Source organism: Agelaius tricolor, unplaced genomic scaffold, assembly GCF_023055355.1.
Source record: "Agelaius tricolor isolate 1412-34295 unplaced genomic scaffold, bAgeTri1.0.p SCAF_52, whole genome shotgun sequence".
NCBI classification, from domain to species: Eukaryota; Metazoa; Chordata; class Aves; order Passeriformes; family Icteridae; genus Agelaius; species Agelaius tricolor.
This window is the reverse complement of record NW_027269312.1, coordinates 1427817-1445487: the sequence shown is the minus strand read 5'-3', so window position 1 is coordinate 1445487 and position 17671 is coordinate 1427817. Positions and strand designations below refer to the sequence as shown.

General features: G+C 59.9%; 2 protein-coding genes across 2 annotated transcripts; one reads left to right on the top strand and one right to left on the bottom strand.

Moving 5' to 3' along the window:
- Positions 1–1121: 1121 nt before the first annotated feature.
- On the bottom strand, positions 1122–6574 carry LOC139604543 (low affinity immunoglobulin gamma Fc region receptor II-like). The gene is made up of 9 exons (XM_071455675.1): positions 6544–6574; positions 5850–5870; positions 5531–5761; positions 5030–5293; positions 4254–4523; positions 3862–4164; positions 3253–3274; positions 3079–3158; positions 1122–1306 (listed from the first exon to the last, which is right to left on the bottom strand). The coding sequence occupies exons 1-9, from the start codon at positions 6572–6574 to the stop codon at positions 1122–1124; spliced, it is 1407 nt and encodes a 468-aa protein (XP_071311776.1).
- A 4310-nt stretch (positions 6575–10884) lies between these two features.
- On the top strand, positions 10885–13765 carry LOC139604542 (Fc receptor-like protein 4). Its single transcript, XM_071455674.1, has 9 exons — positions 10885–10942; positions 11031–11261; positions 11500–11696; positions 12167–12434; positions 12524–12826; positions 12910–12993; positions 13381–13402; positions 13491–13570; positions 13656–13765. Exons 1-9 carry the CDS (start codon positions 10885–10887, stop codon positions 13763–13765), a joined length of 1353 nt encoding a protein of 450 aa, XP_071311775.1.
- The last annotated feature ends 3906 nt before the right edge of the window (positions 13766–17671 follow it).

The following is a 17671-nucleotide window of genomic DNA, read 5'->3' as shown; positions in this document are numbered from 1 at the left end:
TTCAAGGCCTGAGAAGAGATGACAGCCCTTCCCAAAGGAACATAGCGCTTCAGCAGAGAATCATGGAGAGATCTGCAGAACTCCGTTTATCTGGCGGCTCAGAAGAACCATTGCTGCTAAAAGGCCTAAAGACACCATGGAAGAGGAGATCACCTGGAGAGACCAGAAGAGACCAGGAGAGACCAGCTGGAGCTTCAGGCACAGCTGATGATTGGCACAGCTGAGCCTGTGGGAAGTTGCCATAGCTCCTGCCTTCTCCCTGCCTGTTGACAACTGCGTGCCTCCCCAGCCCTCAGACCCTGCCCATCCCCTTTCTTCCCTCACCACTCCTCCCTTTGCTTGGCCTTCCGTGAATAAACAGTTTGGCTTCTTCACTTTGCCCGCATGCCTGTGGAGGTGAAGCAAATCCGGGGCCCTGGGACACACAGGCCCCTGCTGCCGTTCTCTGCCACGCCGTGTTTTGTGCACAGAGCCAGAGGAACAAGGGCAGGCCAGGCTGGAAAGGTCCCTGTGCTGAAGGTGCAGTTGCAGAGCACTGTGCAGTTCCAGATCTTGCTGAGCACACTGGAGGCCAGCAGTGGGACAAGGAGCCTGTGTGTCAGGACCAAAGTGGTGTCAAAGGCCCTGCCATATTTGGTCCGCTGTTGTGCGTGTCAACAAGATAATGAAGAACAGACAATGAAGGAAACCTTATGGTTTAACTGGTGGGAATTTGACCCTTGAGGGAAACAATGGACTGGTCAATGGATGGGAAGCTGTGCCACAATGGAGCAGTGCTTGGCATGGAGGGAGTATCACAAGTCATTGCAGCCTCATCTCATGCACTGGCCAAGCATGAGATGACGTTGTAACGGGAAAAGCTCCATTCCAGAGGAGGAGATGACAGGCCTCGCCATGGCACAGGCACTGAATCATCCCCAGCACACGCAAAAACCTTCCCGGCAATAAAGGAAGCTCTTGTTGGGCTGAGCTGGGGGCATCTGACCCCCAAATGGTATCAAATACTGCCTTGTGTAGCCCAAAAGCCCTGTGAGAGCCAGCGGAGCCCTGTGTTTGTGCACAGGGATGCTTTAGGAGCACGGCTGAACTTCAGTAACTCCAGCTATAATTACAACACCTCGTTAAGAGTCTGAGCTCCCAGAGCGGAACAGGGCATTGGCCCAACCAGCTGCAGTTTTGCCCCATTTTGCCCTCCCAAGGCACTGCTTCCAGCCCAGGCTCTCCCTGTGCTCCAGGTGCAGCTGCAGAGCCCTTGGGGCTGTGGCTCTGCTCTCCTCCTCCTCCTCCTCCCCCACCCCCGTGAATACTGTGTGGGGATCAGCAGTGGCACAGGAAGAGCAGGAACTCCAAACGTGCTCTGGAGCCCCCGGACGAGCTCTGGCAGAGTCAGCACCGAGCACCAGCTTTCCTCAACATTGCAGGGCAATTCAACATTCCCAGAGCTGCTGTACGGGGGCTGGAAAAGGAAAGAGGAGTGAAAGGATGAGGGTTGGCAGGAATTGTGGCACAAAGCCACCAGAGGTGCTGCTGTGGACCCAAAACCTGCCTGAGCTCGGGCGCCTCCTTCCTCCCATTCGGGATCATGGAGAGCCGTCGCGGGTGTTGTGCAGGGCGTGTGCCTGGCCCTGGGACGCTGCTACGCTACCAGTGGGCACTGGGATCCATCCTGCTGCCTTGGCAGCTCCTGCCCACAGCCGGTGGTGGTGCCGGGACCGATTGGTGGCCGTGAGTTTGCAAAAGGAGCAATTTGCCCTCCTCCCTCCCGGCCGAGGCCGCCATGGCCCCTGAGGGGATGGAGCTGGAGCGGGTCGCCCCCTGCTGGCCGGGAGTGCTCCCTGCAGCGCCCCCTGCTGGCCGCGGTTATAACTGCCACAAAAACCAACAGCGCTGAGCGGGAGGGAAAGTTCTGGGTTTGTGTTGTTTGTTCTGTTCTGCTTTAAAAATTTCCTAGTAAAGAGCCCTATTACTTTTCTTACACTTTTGCCTGGAAGCCTCATCATTTTTGAAATTAAAACAAATTTTAGACGTGTGTCTTCTTTCGATTCCAGGAATGTTCCCACTTTCCATGGCAGATATTTCTCATTTAAATGAGTTTCCAACTCCTGGGTTCCAGCGTGGATGAGACAGACAACCCAAGAGCAGACACGGTCAGGGAGTTGGCCACCTCATGGTCTGCCTTTTGAGCCATTAGGGCCACCAAGGGCCCTCTCCCCAGCTGGCACTCCTGGTCACCTGGCCACTCAGGGGCTGGCTTTGGCAGAGTGTCATGCTGTCCCCAGTGTGCCAAGGCTGACAGACTGATGGACAGATGGGGCCCTGTCTCACCAAAAGCAAGGCCTGACCCACGCCCTCCACACACAGGTGTTCCAAAATGTCTCCTGACATCAAACTTTTCCTGTCTCTGACACCCCACCCTGTGCCATGGCCTGATCCCAACTGCCCCTGGGAGAGGGGGAGACTCTGGAACCCCCCCAGGGCCTTTGTGACATCCATGTGTGGGGAACACAGCAGAGGAGCGGTTTTGGGACAGAGGACAAGAGAATCCAGAGCCTCCTGAAGGCCACTTCAGAACAAGGAAGGTCCAGGGCCCTGCAGGTTCCCGTTGTGGAGAAAACGTGCTGGGGCAATCATCTGGGATTTGCCTCCATTTTGGGGGCTTTCCCAGGAAATCATTCATTTTCTGATCCTTTGGACTCTGAACCTTGTTGCTGTTTCTGTTGGTTTCATTCTCTCTCATTGCTGTTTCAGCAAATTGTTCTTCTCTCAGCCCTTTGGCATCTTTGTGTCCCCATGGGGAGGGATTGGGGCAGTTTTTAGTGGCAGCACAGAAACGAGTGGGTGCCCATGGGTGGGGATCCCCAGTGCCCCCAGTTCCCCCCAGTGTCACAGCACATTCCTGTAGATGTCACCGGGTTCCCATGGTCGCCCCTGGGGTCCCCGCAGCTCCGCGTTGGTCACCTGGGGATCCTGGAGGGTGGTGGCACGGGGGGACGCTGCGAGAGACATGGGCTGTGGGATCTGGGTGGGGTGACACTGGTGGGTGACGTGTCCCTCTGCGTGTGTCCCCCCCGTACTCACCCCCTGCCCTCTTGGTGACCATGACGTGGGTGTACAGCACCTCCCCCTCCTCTGGGGGGGCCGGGGGATCCGGGGGGGCCCTGAGGGAGCAAAGGGGATGTGGGGGGGGGGGGAATGGGAGGTCTTGGGGGTTGGGGAAAAATAGGGAGTGTGTGGTTTGAGCCTCCCACTCACCTTTCCTGGTTCTTCCTGGCAGCTGCAGAGGAAAGAGGGGAGGAGTCACTGTGGGGTCCCAGGGCCCTGACCCCTCTCGAGATTCCAGAACCCCCATGGGACCTTCAACTCCTCTCAGACCCCCCAAGCATCCTGGAAGCCCTCCAGAATTTATGAACCTCCTCAGTGGCCCCCAACCAATTCGGCCTCAAGAATCCAAATCCCAGCAGGGACAGAGACCCCCTAAACACCCCTAGGGCCCCTGAAAGAGCCCCCAGCATCCCTGCACGACCCTCCAGCACCTCCCCAAACCCCAGAGGCCTCCCAGCAAAGGTCACAATTTTGGGGCTGTGGGTGCTGCCCTATATTGTGAATATAGGTAATATATAATAGTAAAAGCTCACCAATTCTGGGGGCCTCTACAGCTCCCTGGGACTCCCTGTCCCCCCATTGTCACTCACCCACACAGTGCCACCAACACCAGGCCACAGTGACACCCACAAACAGGAGCATCAGCAAAAGGGCCCCACCGACCCCTGTGGCCACTGCAAGAAACAGAGGGAGACACATCAGGGTCACCCATCACCCCACAGGTCCTGCACTCCCTGGTGACTACCCATGGGACTCCACCTGTTTCCCTGTGTTGCTGTGCTGTCACCTCCAGTGCCAGCTCAGGGCTGAGTGCCCGGAACACACGGTGCCCGTCCTGTCGCAGCTGGTTGGTGGCCACGCACTGGTAGGTGCCCAAATGTCCCACATTGACATTCCCAAGCTCCAGGAGGGGACCCTGGGCCACCTCCTGCCTGTTGTGCAGCCAGGTGAAGGTGACAGGGGCTGAGCCCACCTGCACAGAGCAGTGCAGGGTCACAGGGTCACCTGCATGAACCTGGTGTGCCAGGGGACCGGGGGTGATGGTGGCATTGGCCACGGGCACTGTGGGGACACAGACATTGTTGGTACCTGGCGAGGAGGGATGGGAGTGCCATGGGTGGGGTCATCCCCAGCCCGAGGGTCCTGCTCACCCAGGATGGTGACATTCATGGGGTCACTCTCGGCCACGCTGTCCCCATCGCTGACCCGGCACCGGTACTGGCCGCTGTCATTGTCCCCAACGTGGTGCAGCTGCAGGTGGGGGCTGGTGCCCAGCAGTGCCCCCGAGCCCTCCCGGTGCCAGGAGAAGGACAGGGGACCTGTCCCCACAGCCACCGTGCAGCTCAGCACCAGGCTGTCCCCGAGTGCCACCTGTCCCCTGGGGGGCTGTGCTAACAGGGACACCCCCGAGAGCGGGACCCCTGCGGGAGGTAGGGAAAAAGGAGGGATTGGGGACCCCGGAGCGGTGTGGGACATGGGAGGGGAAAGAGGGGGATTGGAGGGGAGCAGAGATGATCCCAGTGAGCAGAAGGAGACCCTGGGAGGCACGTTGGGACCTGGGTACAATGGCAAGGTCCCATGGAAAGCGGGAGAGACCCAGGCAGGGATGGGGAACCAGACGAGAGACTGAGGAGCCTCAGGGAATGATTTGGGGTTTAGAGATGGGTGGGTGGACCCAGGGAAGGAAGGGAAACTGGATGGTGGAACAGGTACCTTGGAAGGGGTGGGGAATCCAGGGAGCCTTGGGGAGGGCATTGGGAGGGATGAGGGATCTGGCAGGGAACTGGGCAGTCATGGGGGAAACCAAGAGGGACTTGGGAAATTTAGGGTGACCCATGGAGGAGTAAAGGGAGGGATGAAGGATTCAGGCAGTGGTGGGGATACCCTTGGAGGATGTGGGGTTCCCTGTCCCCATCCCTGCACTCACTGTGCACTTTCACCGTCACCCTCTCCGACTCCTTCCACTGTGGAAACACAGCACCCACCCAGCCCCTGCAGTGGTAGCGGCCGCTGTGGTGCAGCTGCAGAGGAGACAGGGACAGCTCAGTCCCATCATGGGGCCCCTTCAGTGGCTTCTCTTTATGGTAGAAGTACACACTTCTGAGCTCTTTGTTCTGCCAGCTCCGGCAGCGCAGTGTCACCGTGTCCCCCTCCAGCAGCGCCCGTGCTGGCGCCTGCAGCACCAGCCAGTCTGGGGGACAGAGGGTCCTGTCACACCAGGGGTGTCTGGAGGGTCATGATGGACCCAGGAGGCAGCAGGGGACACCCATTTTGAGGGAGAGATCTCCTGACTCTGGGATGCTCTGGGTTGTCCCCAGAGCAGGGGATGGGCTCTGGTAAAACAGGAGGTGACCCATGGAGCAGAGTCCAACCAGAGCCCTTGGGATGTCCATGGGTGCCAGGCTGGGGACACCCAAACCCCTCTTACCATGTAAAACTGTCACGGAGGGGCTGAGCCCAGTGCCAGGTCTGTAACACTTGTAGATGCCACTCTCAGTGACACTGAGGCGGTCGCGTTCCTCTGGCCCCCAGCGCTGCCCGTCCTTGTACCAGGTGGTGGCACCGGCGCTTTCCGAGCCCTGGCAGGTCAGTGTCACCCGGTCCCACAGCACCACCGGCCTCCAGGGGGGCTCCACCAGGAGCTGGGTGGTCTGGGCACCTGTGGGTGACAGGGGACACCAGCCTGCCAGGGCCAGTGTGGGGCTGGGGACAGTGGGGTGGGGCCATGGCATCCCCTGAGGACTCACCAGCGAGGCCGAGGGTCTGGGCTGGAAGGGAGAAGGGACAGGGCTGGGTGGGGGTGGCACTGTAGGGACAGAGGCACATGGGGTACAGGGTGTGAGGCTGTCCCCAAACTGTCCCTGTTGGGACAGCATTTCTTGTGGGAAAGTGTGTGGGTGGTCCCCAAAAGATTTGGAGAGGCAGGGGGACATGTCTGTGTCACAGCCACCTGTGCACCAAATCCCTGTGGCACAGACACCTTGGGAACAGGGACACTGAGGCCACCCTGGGCTGAGGCAGAACATGGGGACACTGTGGACACCCCAGGCACAAGGACACCACAGACACAGCCCATGCTGGCCCAGGTCACCCCCACCAGCTCATGATCCCATCCCCATGATCCCATCCCTGAGGCCACATCCTCACCGTTCTTGTCGCTTTCTGCCCCTGCATCCCAGTTCCCTTGTCCCTATCCCCAGAGGTACCTGAGCCCAAAGGTGCCAGTCCCCACATTCCTGTCCCCACATCCCCATCCCCAAATTCCTGCCCCCCCCCGTCCTGTCCCCAAAGCCACCCTACATCCCCAGGCACACCAAGGTCTACTGTGGGTACCATGGACTGTCACTGCTGGCATTGGGGACCTCAGGGGACCCCACAGCCCCCCTGTGCCCCCTCCCCTCCCCATCCCTGGGGTGTCAGGCCCGTGCCCGGGGCACTCACCCCACAGGAGCAGCGCCACCTTCCCGGCCATCCCGGTGTCCCCAGCCATGTGCACTGGCTGTCACTCACTGCTGTGGCCACCGCTCCCCTGGCGGGCGGCTCTTCGGATGAAGGGCAAGGAAGCGAGGTCACGTCCGTCCCCATGTGTAGGTGGCCCTTGGTGGGGGCAGGGTGGCCACAAGCTGGGCACAGGCTGTGGGCAGGGTGGGGAAAGCCTGGGGACATGGTGGGGGATGCTGTTGCCAGGAGTGGGGGGCTCAAGGGATGTGGGGAACCAAGGATGGGTGTCCAGCAGAATGGGGGTCCAGGGGAATTGGGGTTTCCATGCCTGGGGGGATTCAGGGATGGGGGTAGTGTGGGAACATGGTCCCCAGGGATTTTGGGTCATGGTGTTGGGGCGCCAGGGCTGGGGGTGCAGGGGGAAAAAGGGGACCCTCGGGAATAGGGGCTCTGGGGAAGAAGCAGCCCATGGGATGGGATCAAGGCAATGGTGGGGCTGGGCAATGTCAGTCCTGGGATGGGGGTCCCCAGATAGGAGAGACCAAGGCAATGGGGGTCCCATGGTTGGGTTCCCAGGGGAATGGGGGTACCAGAGATGGGCAGTGGCTGGGTGGGCACAGAGGTCACAGTCCCTTCCTGGGGTGCCTCAGATTTTGGGGTGACTCAGAGCCCAGCATAGTCCCCACCCTGGGGCACCCCATGGCTCTCCTGAGAGGTTCTGTGTTTCTGCCCCACTCACCCCTGGGCTTTTTTTCTGTCTCCCCACATTTCCTGGCTGAACCATCCCAGGGAACAGCTGGGAGAATCCCAGGAAGGGAAAAAAGGGGTTGGGGGGTGCAGGCAGTGGTTTCAGGGCTGTGGGGGATGGGGCTCCCTGTCTGTGACCCCCCAACTCTTTCTCTTTCCTGCAGCGGTTTGTGCTGAGGCAAGGACATGAATTCTGTCCAGGGGGGCACATCAAGAGGGGTCCAGCCTTTAGGGAAAAGGGCAGCTCTGCTGTGCTGACACCCGGGTCTTGTCCCAGGCTCTTGTCCCTGGGAGCTCCTCCTCGTTCTGGGGTTGCCACATCCTTGGGGATTCCTTTCCCAGAGGTGGCACATCCTGGTGTCCTCTGTCCTGGGTGGGCCTTGAGCATTCCCGCTGTCCCCAGTGGGGCCCTGTGACCTCTGGGGTGCCCAAACTTAAGGAGGCATCTTTTACGACCTTGCCCTGATGATGGTAAATCCCAGGATCAAGTTGGTTGAATTCCCCAATGCCCAATAGCTTTGGACAATTTTGGGGTCATATTTTGGTCTCAGATTTTGAGATGACTCAGAGCCCAGCACAGACCCCACCCTGGGGCACCCCAGGCTTGTCCTGGGAGGCTCTGGGTCTCTGCCCCACACACCCCTGGGCTTTTTCCTGTCACCCAAATTTCCTGTCTTAGCAATTCGCAATCGCAGGAAACACTTGATGCCCTATTGACTGTCACAAAATTATACCTCCATAGAAAAAAGGCATAAATCTTTTCCTATACCATTGTTTTCCCAACAAAAAGCAAACTCCTCAAAAATCAAAGTGACAAGATATAAAATGCTCTGGTTTATAGAATCCTTTTAATGATTGCTTTCCCAACAAGAAGAAATCAAAACACAAAAAAACCACAAATAAGTGGAAATAAAACCACAATAAAACCACAAACAAATCACAGTGAAATGAGACTTTTTGGTTCCCTTTAGCAGCCCCCCGCTGCATCTCATAGCAGCGTTTGCTTGTGGATAACAGAGAGTGTGGAATCTCCCTGAGTGTCCAACAGCTCCGTGGGATTGTTCCCTGCCTGCTGGGCAGCAACCCAGCCCCTAAAGAAACCTTTTCTTGGGCCACATTTAGGAACTCTCCCCATTTTGCTCGTTCCCACCCTGAAACTTGTTTGACTTCCCTTGGAGGAAGGGGAGAAGTTCTATCCATGCTTGGGACAGTGCACAGGAATCAGTGGAAATGCCCCTGTGTGCCTCAGGGTCTGATTCCCTGGTAAATCCACTCCAGCCTGCCCTGAATTCCCCTGCCTGGGCACTCCCTGCTCCTGCTGTGACACCCCTGCTCCGCAGCCCCTCGTGTGCAGCCCCTGCTCAATATTTCCACACTTTTCCCTCTCTTCAGGTGTGCACATCCAGAACACAAACATTTTTTCTGTGAAGTTCCAAAGGGCTGCAGTTTTGCTCAAGAAGGAGGGTGGAGGACAGGTTGTTGAGAAAATCGGTGTGGGATTTGCAGTAGTTCTGGGACTCTCTCAGTCCCTTGTTGAGAGGGACAAAATGATCAATTGCTGCATTTCCGGACTGGTTCCCCAGCAGCTGCCCCTGAAGGGGGGGTTTCCAGCCAGCCCTGCTCTGAAAACCATCAAAGGCCCTCACAGAGCCACTGCTTGAGCTCCCTTTGGGTTTGTGCTTCTTGCAGCGCTGAGCAAACCACAGGCAGGGCCTTTTTCACCCACAGAATTCTCACCTCTGCAGCAGCTCTAAAGCTGCCAGAATCAAAGCCAAGGGGGCAGGGGGGACCCTCAGGTGCTGGCTGCCAGCTGGGGCTGGGCAGAGCAGGGCTGGGCAATGGCCATCCCTGTGCAGTGGGGCTGGGCCATGGCTGGGCCCCACCCTTGCATTGACAGGGGTCCCCAGGATGTGCCGCCCCTGGGACAGGCACCCGGCCAGGAATGTGCAGGGACATTTCTGGAACTGCCACACCTGGGACAGGACCCCCCCATGCCAGGATGTGTCACCCCCTGGGACAGGATCCCCCCAGGACAGGAACCTCTGGATGTGCCACCCCAGGACAGAACCCCCCCTTTCCCATCTGACTCTCAGCACAAACGGCCTCTTCCTTCTTGTCCAGGAAAAGGAAAGTGAAAGTGTTGAGGGGGCACAGCCCAACACCTCCATCCCCCACAGCCTCCCCACCCTTCCCTGCATCCCCTGCTCCCCCATTTCCCCCTCCCCTGAGTCCCCCCAAGCCATTCACTGCTCAGGTGCTTCCCAGGATTGCTGAGCCAGGAACCGGGGGTGAGGGGACATGGCAAAAAGTAAGGAAAATAAGGAAAAAAGAGAAATAAAGAGAGGAAAATGTCAGGGGCAGGGGAGGACACAGAGGCTGAGCTATCCAGGACCCCCATGCAATGCCTGACCAGGAAATGAGCACCCCAGGGGTGATTTTGCACGGCCCTGGGTCACTCCAAAATCTGAGGCATCCAGGGAAGGAGCTGTGACCCCCAGGCCCCCCCAGCCACCGCCCATCCCTGGCACCCCCATTCCCCTGGGACCCCAACCTTGAGACCCAATTTCCTTCTGTCCCACCTTCCCTGAGACCCCCATCCCTGGACTGCAATTCCCCAGGATCTCCAAACCCAAGGAGCCCCATCCCAGTAATTCCAGTCCCTGGGACACCCCTTCCCTTGGGGACCTTGATATCCCCTGTGCCCCCATTCTCACAGGGACCCCCTTGCCCCTGGCATCCCCATACCATGGCCCCATCCCATGATCACAAATCCCTGGAGGCCAAGTTGTTCTGGGACCCTCATTCCCAAGTCTGAGTCCACCCAACCCTTGCGACCCCCATTTCCCTGGGACCCCATCCCTGGACACCCCATTCCCCTGGACACCCATCCCTGGCTCCCTACACAGCCTTAGACCCCAGATTCTGGCAACACCATGTCCCCACCATGTCCCACCATGCCTCCCATGTCCCACAGCGTCCCCACCCTGCCCCCACCAAGGGCCACCTACACATGGGGACGGACGTGACCTCGCTTCCTTCCCCTTCATCCAAAGAGCTGCCAGCCAGGGGAGCGGTGGCCACAGCAGCGAGTGACAGCCAGTGCACATGGCTGGGGACACTGGGATGGCCGGGAAGGTGGCGCTGCTCCTGTGGGGTGAGTGCCCCGGGCACGGGCCTGACACCCCAGGGATGGGGAGGGGAGGGGGCACAGGGGGGCTGTGGGGTCCCCTGAGGTCTCCAATGCCAGCAGAGCCAGAGCGGGGCATGGAGCCCAGTGTGACCAGAGTTGTGGGGTGGCTTTAGGGACAGGAACAGGGGAACTGGGATGTGGGGACAGGAACAGGGGGGTAGAGATGTGGGAACAAGGATGTGGCAGAAGGAGCCTTGGGGCTTGGGTAGCTGTGGGGACAGGGACAGGGGAACAGGGATGCAGGGGCAGGGACAAGGGCCATGTTGCATGGGGATGGGCCGGGAGAACAGGTGCCAATGGAATGGGATGATGGGCACAGGGCCATGGATTTATGGCTGTGGGGACAGGTGCTCTAGGGCTGGTGGAGGTGACGTGTGCAAACATGGGGTGTCCACAGTGTCCCCATGACCCTCACCCAGCCCTGTCCCTTCTCCCTTCCAGCCCAGACCCTCGGCCTCACTGGTGAGTCCTCGGGGGATGCCATGGCCCCACCCCGCTGTCCCCAGCCCCACGCTGGCCCTGGCAGGCTGGTGTCCCCTGTCACCCACAGGTACCCAGACCACCCAGCTCCTGGTGGAGCCCCCCTGGAGGCCGGCGGTGCTGTGGGACTGGGTGACCCTGACCTGCCAGGGCTCGGGGACCGCCGGTGCCACCACCTGGTACAAGGACGGGCAGCACTGGGGGCAGGAGGGACCTGAACACCTCACTGTCACCCAGAGTGGCATCTACACATGTGACAGACCTGGCATCAGTCTCAGTCCCCCTGTGACTGTCTCAGACAGTGAGGGAGGTTTGGGTGTCCCCAGCCTGACACCCAGAGGACCCCGAGGGCTCTCAGTGGGCTCCACTCCATGGTTCACCTCCTGCTGTAACCAGAGCCTGTCCCCTGCTATGGGGACATCCCAGAGTATCCTAGTGTCGGGGAAACCATGTGGGAATTGGGGACTCCTGGTGCACTGGGTGTAACCCAGTTGGACCCCCGGTGCCATCGTGTGTAACAGGACCCCTCTGTCCCCCAGGCCCGCTGGTGCTGCAGATGCCGGCACAGGCGCTGCTGGAGGGGGACACGGTGACACTGCGCTGCCAGGGCTGGTGGAACTGCACAGTCACCTCGGTGTCCTTCTACCATGAGGAGAAGGGTCTGGGGGGGCTCCATGATGGCACAGGGAAGGGCACGGGGAGCCCGCACAGCCTCAGCTCTCCCAGGCCTTCAGGGGTTGCCCAGTCCTTCCAGACACCTGCCCTGTGGCCCCAACCTTTCCCATATCCTACCCTTGCTCCCCTGCTCCCTTCTCATGTCCCTCTCAGCGTCCCCCACCCCTAGAGGGCTATCCCCATCCTACCTGTACACATTTTCTATGTCCAGCCATCCCTGCCCCGGGTGCCTCCCCAGGTACCCCAATTCCTGGCTTGTGTCTCCCCATCCCTCTCTGAGTCCCCTCACCCCTCACAGCATCCCTCCCACCCCTCTCTGAGTTCACCACACATTCCCCAGGTCACATCATCCCTTCCCTCAGTCCCCATACCCACCCTGGTGTCTTCCCCCCCCTCTTCAGGTGTCCCTTGGGGTTCCTTTCCAAGCCCCACCAATCTCTGCGCCCCCTCTCCCTCACTGGGGTCTCCCTGCCCCTCCCCTACCACCCCTCCGGGTCCCTCACTGTCCCTTGCTATCCTCCCCTCCTGCAGGGGTCCTGCTTCCAGGGTGTCCCTGTCAGCACAGCCCCCAGGGGACAGGTGGCACGCAGGGACAGCCTGGTGCTGAGCCGCACGGTGGCCACGGGGACAGGTCCCCTGTCCTTCTCCTGGCACCGGAAGGGCTCGGGGGCACTGCTGGGCACCAGCCCCTGCCTGGAGCTGTGTCACACTGGGGACAGTGACAGCGGCCAGTACCGGTGCCGGGTCAGCAACAGGGACAGCGTGGCCGAGAGTGACCCCATGAATGTCACTGTCCTGGGTGAGCGGGACCCTCGGGCTGGGGATGACCCCACCCATGGCACTCCCATCCCACTTCACCAGGTGCCAGCCCCGTGTTTGTCCCCACAGTGCCCATGGCCAATGCCACCATCACCCCTGGTCCCCTGTCACACCAGGTTCATGCAGGTGACTCCATGACCTTGCAATGCTCAGTGCAGGTGGGCTCAGCCCCTGTCACCTTCACCTGGCAGCACAACAGGCTGGAGGTGCCTCAGGGTCCCCTCCTGGAGCTTGGAGACATCAATGTGGGGCATTCGGGCACCTACCAGTGCGTGGCCACCAACCAGCTGGGACAGGACGGGCACCACGTGTTCCAGGCACTCAGCCCTGAGCTGGCCCTGGAGGTGACACCACGGGGACACTGCAACAAAGGTGGGGTCACACAGGGCCACCAGGGAGTGCAGGACCCCTGGGCTGATGGGTGACCCTGATGTGTCCCCCTCTGTTTCTTGCAGTGGCTGCAGGGGTCAGTGGGGCCCTTTTGTTCCTGCTCCTGCTCGTGGGTGTCATTGTGGCCTGGCACTGGTGGCACCGTGTGGGTAGGTGACAATGGGGGCACAGGCGTCCCAGGGAGCTGTAGAGGCCCCCAGTATTGGACAATGATTGGGCAGCACCCACAGCCCCAAAACTGTGGCATTGTCTGGGGGTCCTTTAGGGTTTGGGGAGGTGTTGGTGGGTCCTGCAGGGATGCTGGGGGTTCTCTCAGAGGCCCTTGGGGCAGTTAGGAAGTCTCTGTCCCTGCTGGGCTTTGGGATCCTGAGGCTGAGTTGGCTGGGGACACTGGGGAGGTTCCCGAATTCTGGGAGGCTTCAGGGATTCTTGAGGGTTCTCTTGTAAATTGAGGGTCCCGTGGGCGGTCAGGAATCCTGGGAGGGTTCACGGCCCTGTGATCCCACACTCACATCTCCCCTCTCTTTCCGCTGCAGCTGCCAGGAAGCACCAGGAAAGGTTGGTGAAGGGCTCCCGACATGAGTCCCCTTTTACCCCTACCCCACAGCTCTGCATTCTCTCCCCCACATCCCCTTTATTCCCTCAGGGCCCCCCCGGATCCCCCGGCCCCCCCAGAGGAGGGGGAGGTGCTGTACACCCACGTCGTGGTCACCAAGAGGGCAGGGGGTGAGTACGGGGGGGACACACGCAGAGGGACACGTCACCCACCAGTGTCACCCCACCCAGATCCCACAGCCCGTGTCTCTCGCAGCGTCCCCCCATGCCACCACCCTCCAGGATCCCCAGGTGACCAACGCGGAGCTACGGGGACCCCAGGGGCGACCTCGGGAACCCGGTGACATCTACGGGAATGTGCTGTGACACTGGGGTGAACTGGGGGCACTGGGGATCCCCACCCATGGGCACCCACTCGTGTCTGTGCTGCCACTAAAAACTGCCCCAATCCCTCCCCGTGGGGGCACAAAGATCCCAAAAGAGCTAAAAGATGAACAATTTGCTGAAACAGCAATGAGAGAGAATTAAACCAACAGAAACAGCAACAAGGTTAAGTGTCCAAGTTGTCACACAAGGAACAATTTCCAGGGAAAGCCCCCAATAAGGAACAAACCCAAGACATTTCCCCCAGCACGTTTCCTCCACCACTGGAATTATGCAGGGCCCTGGACCTTGCTTACTCTGATGGCCAAAGCAGCCTTCAGGAGGCTCTGGATTCTCTTCTCCCCTGTCCCAAACCATCCTCTGCCCTGTTCCCCACACGAAGATGTCAGAAAGGCCCTGTGGGGGTTCCAGAGTCTCCCTCTTTTCCAGGGCAGTCGGGATCAGGCCATGGCACAGCGTGGGATGTCAGAGACAGGATAAGTTTGATCTCTGGAGACATTTTGGAACACCTGTGTGTGGCAGCGGTGGGTCAGGCCTTGCTTTTGGTGAGACAGGGCCCCGCCTGTCCATCAGTCTGTCAGCCATGGCACATTGGGGACAGTGTGATGCTCTGGCAAAGCCAGCTCCTGAGTGGCCGGGTGACCAGGAGTGCCAGCTATGGAGAGGGCCCTTGGTGGCCCAACTGGCTTAAAAGGCAGAGCATGAGTTGGCCAAGTCCCTGACCGTGTCTTCTCTCTGGTTGTCTTTCCTATCCAAGCTGGAACCCAGCAGCTGGCAACTCATTTAAATGAGAAATATCTACCAAGGAAAGTGAGAAAGTTCCTGGAATGGAAGGAAGACCCATGTCTAAAAATCTTTTTAATTTCAAAAATGATGGGGCTTCCAGGCAATTGTGTGGGAAAGGGAATAACAGCTCTTTACTGGGAAATTTATAAAGCAGAACAGAACAAACAACACAAACCCAGAACTTTCCCTCCCTCTCAGCGCTGTTGGTTTTTGTGGCAGTTATAACCGCGGCCAGCAGGGGGCGCTGCAGGGAGCACTCCCGGCCAGCAGGGGGCGACCCGCTCCAGCTCCATCCCCTCAGGGGCCATGGCGGCCTCGGGCGGGAGGCAGGAGGGCAAATCGCTCCTTTTGCAAACTCACGGCCACCAATCGGTCCCAGCACCACCACCGGCAGCGGGCAGAAGCCACCAAGGCAGCAGGTTGGATCCCAGTGCCCACTGGCAGCGTAGCAGTGTCCCGGGGCCAGGCACATGCCCTGCGCAACACCCGCGACGGCTCTCCATGATCTCGAATGGAAGGAAGGCAGCCCCTGACCCTGGGCAGGTCTCGTGTCCACAGTAGCACCTCTGGTGGCTTTACCCCACAATTCCTGCAAACCCTCAGCCTTTCACTCAGGTGAGGAGGGCAGGGATGGAGCAGCTTTGGGGCCACCTGGAATCCAGACAGGGTCACTCCCCACAGCCCCACCATGGCTGTGGCATAGAGCCCCTGCTCGGTATTCCCAAAACTTTCCCTCTTATCTGGTGGACACATTCCAAACCCAAACCCATTCTTTCCAGGAGGTTCCAGAAGGCTGCAGGTTTTGTTCAAGAAGGATGGTCCGGGTCAGGTTGTTGAGCAGAATGTTGTGGGTTGTGCAGTAGTTTTTTGGTTCTCTCAGTCCCTTACAAAGAGGAACAAATGAACAATTGCTGCATTTCCGGACTGGTTCCCTCACAGGTGCCCGCCCCTGCAGGGGCAGTTTCCAGCCAGCCCTGCTCTGAAAACCATCAAAGGCCCTCCCAGAGCCACTGCTTGGGCTCCCTTTGGGCTTTGTGCTTCTTACAGGGCTGAGCAAACCACAGCCAGGCCTTTTTCAACCAACAGAATTCTCACCTCTGCAGCAGCTCCACAGACCCAGAGCCTCTCGGAATCTGTTTTGGGTGACCCCCAGGCCGCCGGCACCTTGTGGGGGCTGTGCTGGGCTCTGGGTGACCCAAAATCTGAGGATCCCAGGGAAGGAGCTGAGACCTATGGGCCCATCCAGCAATTGCCCAACCCTGGGACCTCCATTCCCCTGGAAATCAAATCATGGGTACCCCATTTCTTATGTCTCCCCCTCTCTGGAACCCGTATCCCAGTACTCACATTCCCCAGGATCTCCATGGCCCAGGACCCCTCATTCCCAAGGAACCCTCTCCTGTTCATTCCATCCCCTGAAATCCTCCTTCCCCTGGCACCTTGATTCTCTCAGGAACCCCCATTCCCACGGGATCCCCCATTTCCCCAGCATCCCCATCCCATGACCCCAAATCCCTGGAGCCCACATTCCTCTTGCACTCCCATCCCTGAGTCCCCTCAGCCCTGGGGACCCCCATTCCCAGTGACTCCCCCTTCTCAGCACCCCCATTCCCAGGGACCCCATCCCTGAGACTCCCCATTCCCCTGGACACCCATCCCCACATCCCCAAACCCCCTGAGCCCCCCCCACTCCTGGGAGCCCCATGTCCCACTGTGTCCCACCCAGCCTTGTCCCCATCCTGTCCCCACCCTGCCTACAGCCTGTCCCCATCTTGTGGCCACCCTGCCCCCACCAGGTGCCACCTACACATGGGCATGAGACCTGACCACGCTTCCTTCCCCTTTGGCCACAGAGACACCAGCCAGGGGACAGCCACCCTCAGCAGCGAGTGACAGCCAGTGCACATGGCTGGGGACACCGGGATGGCCGGGAAGGTGGCGCTGCTCCTGTGGGGTGAGTGCCCCGGGCATGGGCCTGACACCCTGGGGATGGGGAGGGGAGGGGGCACAGGGGTGCTGTGGGGTCCCCTGATGTCCCCAATGCCAGCAGGGTATGGAGGCAGTGTGACCAGAGCTGTGGGGTAGCTTTGGGGACAGAAACAGGAGACAGGATTATGGGGACGGGGACAGGGGATGAAGATGTGGGGACAATTATGTGGCAGAAGGAACCTTGGGGCTGGGGCAGCTGTGGGTAAAGGGACACAGGGCTGCAGGGACAGGGACAAGGGGACAAGCACCATGTGTTTGGTCCATGGGGACAGGTGCCACTGGAATGGGACCATGGACACAGGACCGTGGGGATGTGTCTATGGGGCTGGCAGGGGTGACCTGTGCCAGCACAGGGTCCCCATGCCTGAGCAGGAGTTGGCTGCTGCTGTGTCCCTGTCCTCGAGACCTCTGTGCCACACCAGTGCCCCCACTGAGACTGTTTGGGAACAGCCCCCAAACCCCATGCCCATGTGCCTCTGTCCCCACGGTGCCACCCCCACCCAGCCCTGTCCCTTCTCCCTTCCAGCCCAGACCCTCGGCCTCGCTGGTGAGTCCTCGGGGGATGCCATGGCCCCACCCCGCTGTCCCCAGCCCCACGCTGGCCCTGGCAGGCTGGTGTCCCCTGTCACCCACAGGTTCCCAGACCACCCAGCTCCTGGTGGAGCCCCACTGGAGGCCGGCGGTGCTGTGGGACCGGATGACACTGACCTGCCAGGGCTCGGGGACCGCTGGTGCCACCACCTGGTACAAGGATGGGCAGCGCTGGGGACAGGAGCAACGCGACAACTTCAGTGTCACTGAGAGTGGCACCTATGAGTGTGGCAGACCTGGCACCGGGCTCAGCCCCCCCGTAACAGTCTTAAATGGTGAGGGAGGTTTGGGTGTCCCCATCCTGGCACCCACGGCAACCCCGAGGGCTCCAGGTGGGCTCTGCTCCATGGGTCACCTCCTGTGTGATCTGAGCCTGTGCCCTGCTCTGGGGACATCCCAGAGCATCCCAGAGTGGGGAAAACCATGTGGGAAATGAGGACCCCTGATGTGCTGGGTGTCACCGAATGGGGAGTCCTGGTGCCATCGGGTGTGACAGGACCCCTCTGTCCCCTGGACTGGCTG

Coding starts and splice junctions, on each gene's coding strand:
- LOC139604543 (XM_071455675.1), bottom strand. CDS start 6,574: ATGGCCGGGAAGGTGGCGCTGCTCCTGTGGG. Junction 4,165..4,253: donor CATGAATGTCACCATCCTGG/GTGAGCAGGACC, acceptor GTGTCCCCACAG/TGCCCGTGGCCAATGCCACC. Junction 3,275..3,861: donor ACAGCAACACAGGGAAACAG/GTGGAGTCCCAT, acceptor TTTCCTCTGCAG/CTGCCAGGAAGAACCAGGAA.
- LOC139604542 (XM_071455674.1), top strand. CDS start 10,885: ATGACCCTCACCCAGCCCTGTCCCTTCTCCCTTCCAGCCCAGACCCTC. Junction 11,262..11,499: donor CCCTGTGACTGTCTCAGACA/GTGAGGGAGGTT, acceptor TCTGTCCCCCAG/GCCCGCTGGTGCTGCAGATG. Junction 12,435..12,523: donor CATGAATGTCACTGTCCTGG/GTGAGCGGGACC, acceptor TTGTCCCCACAG/TGCCCATGGCCAATGCCACC.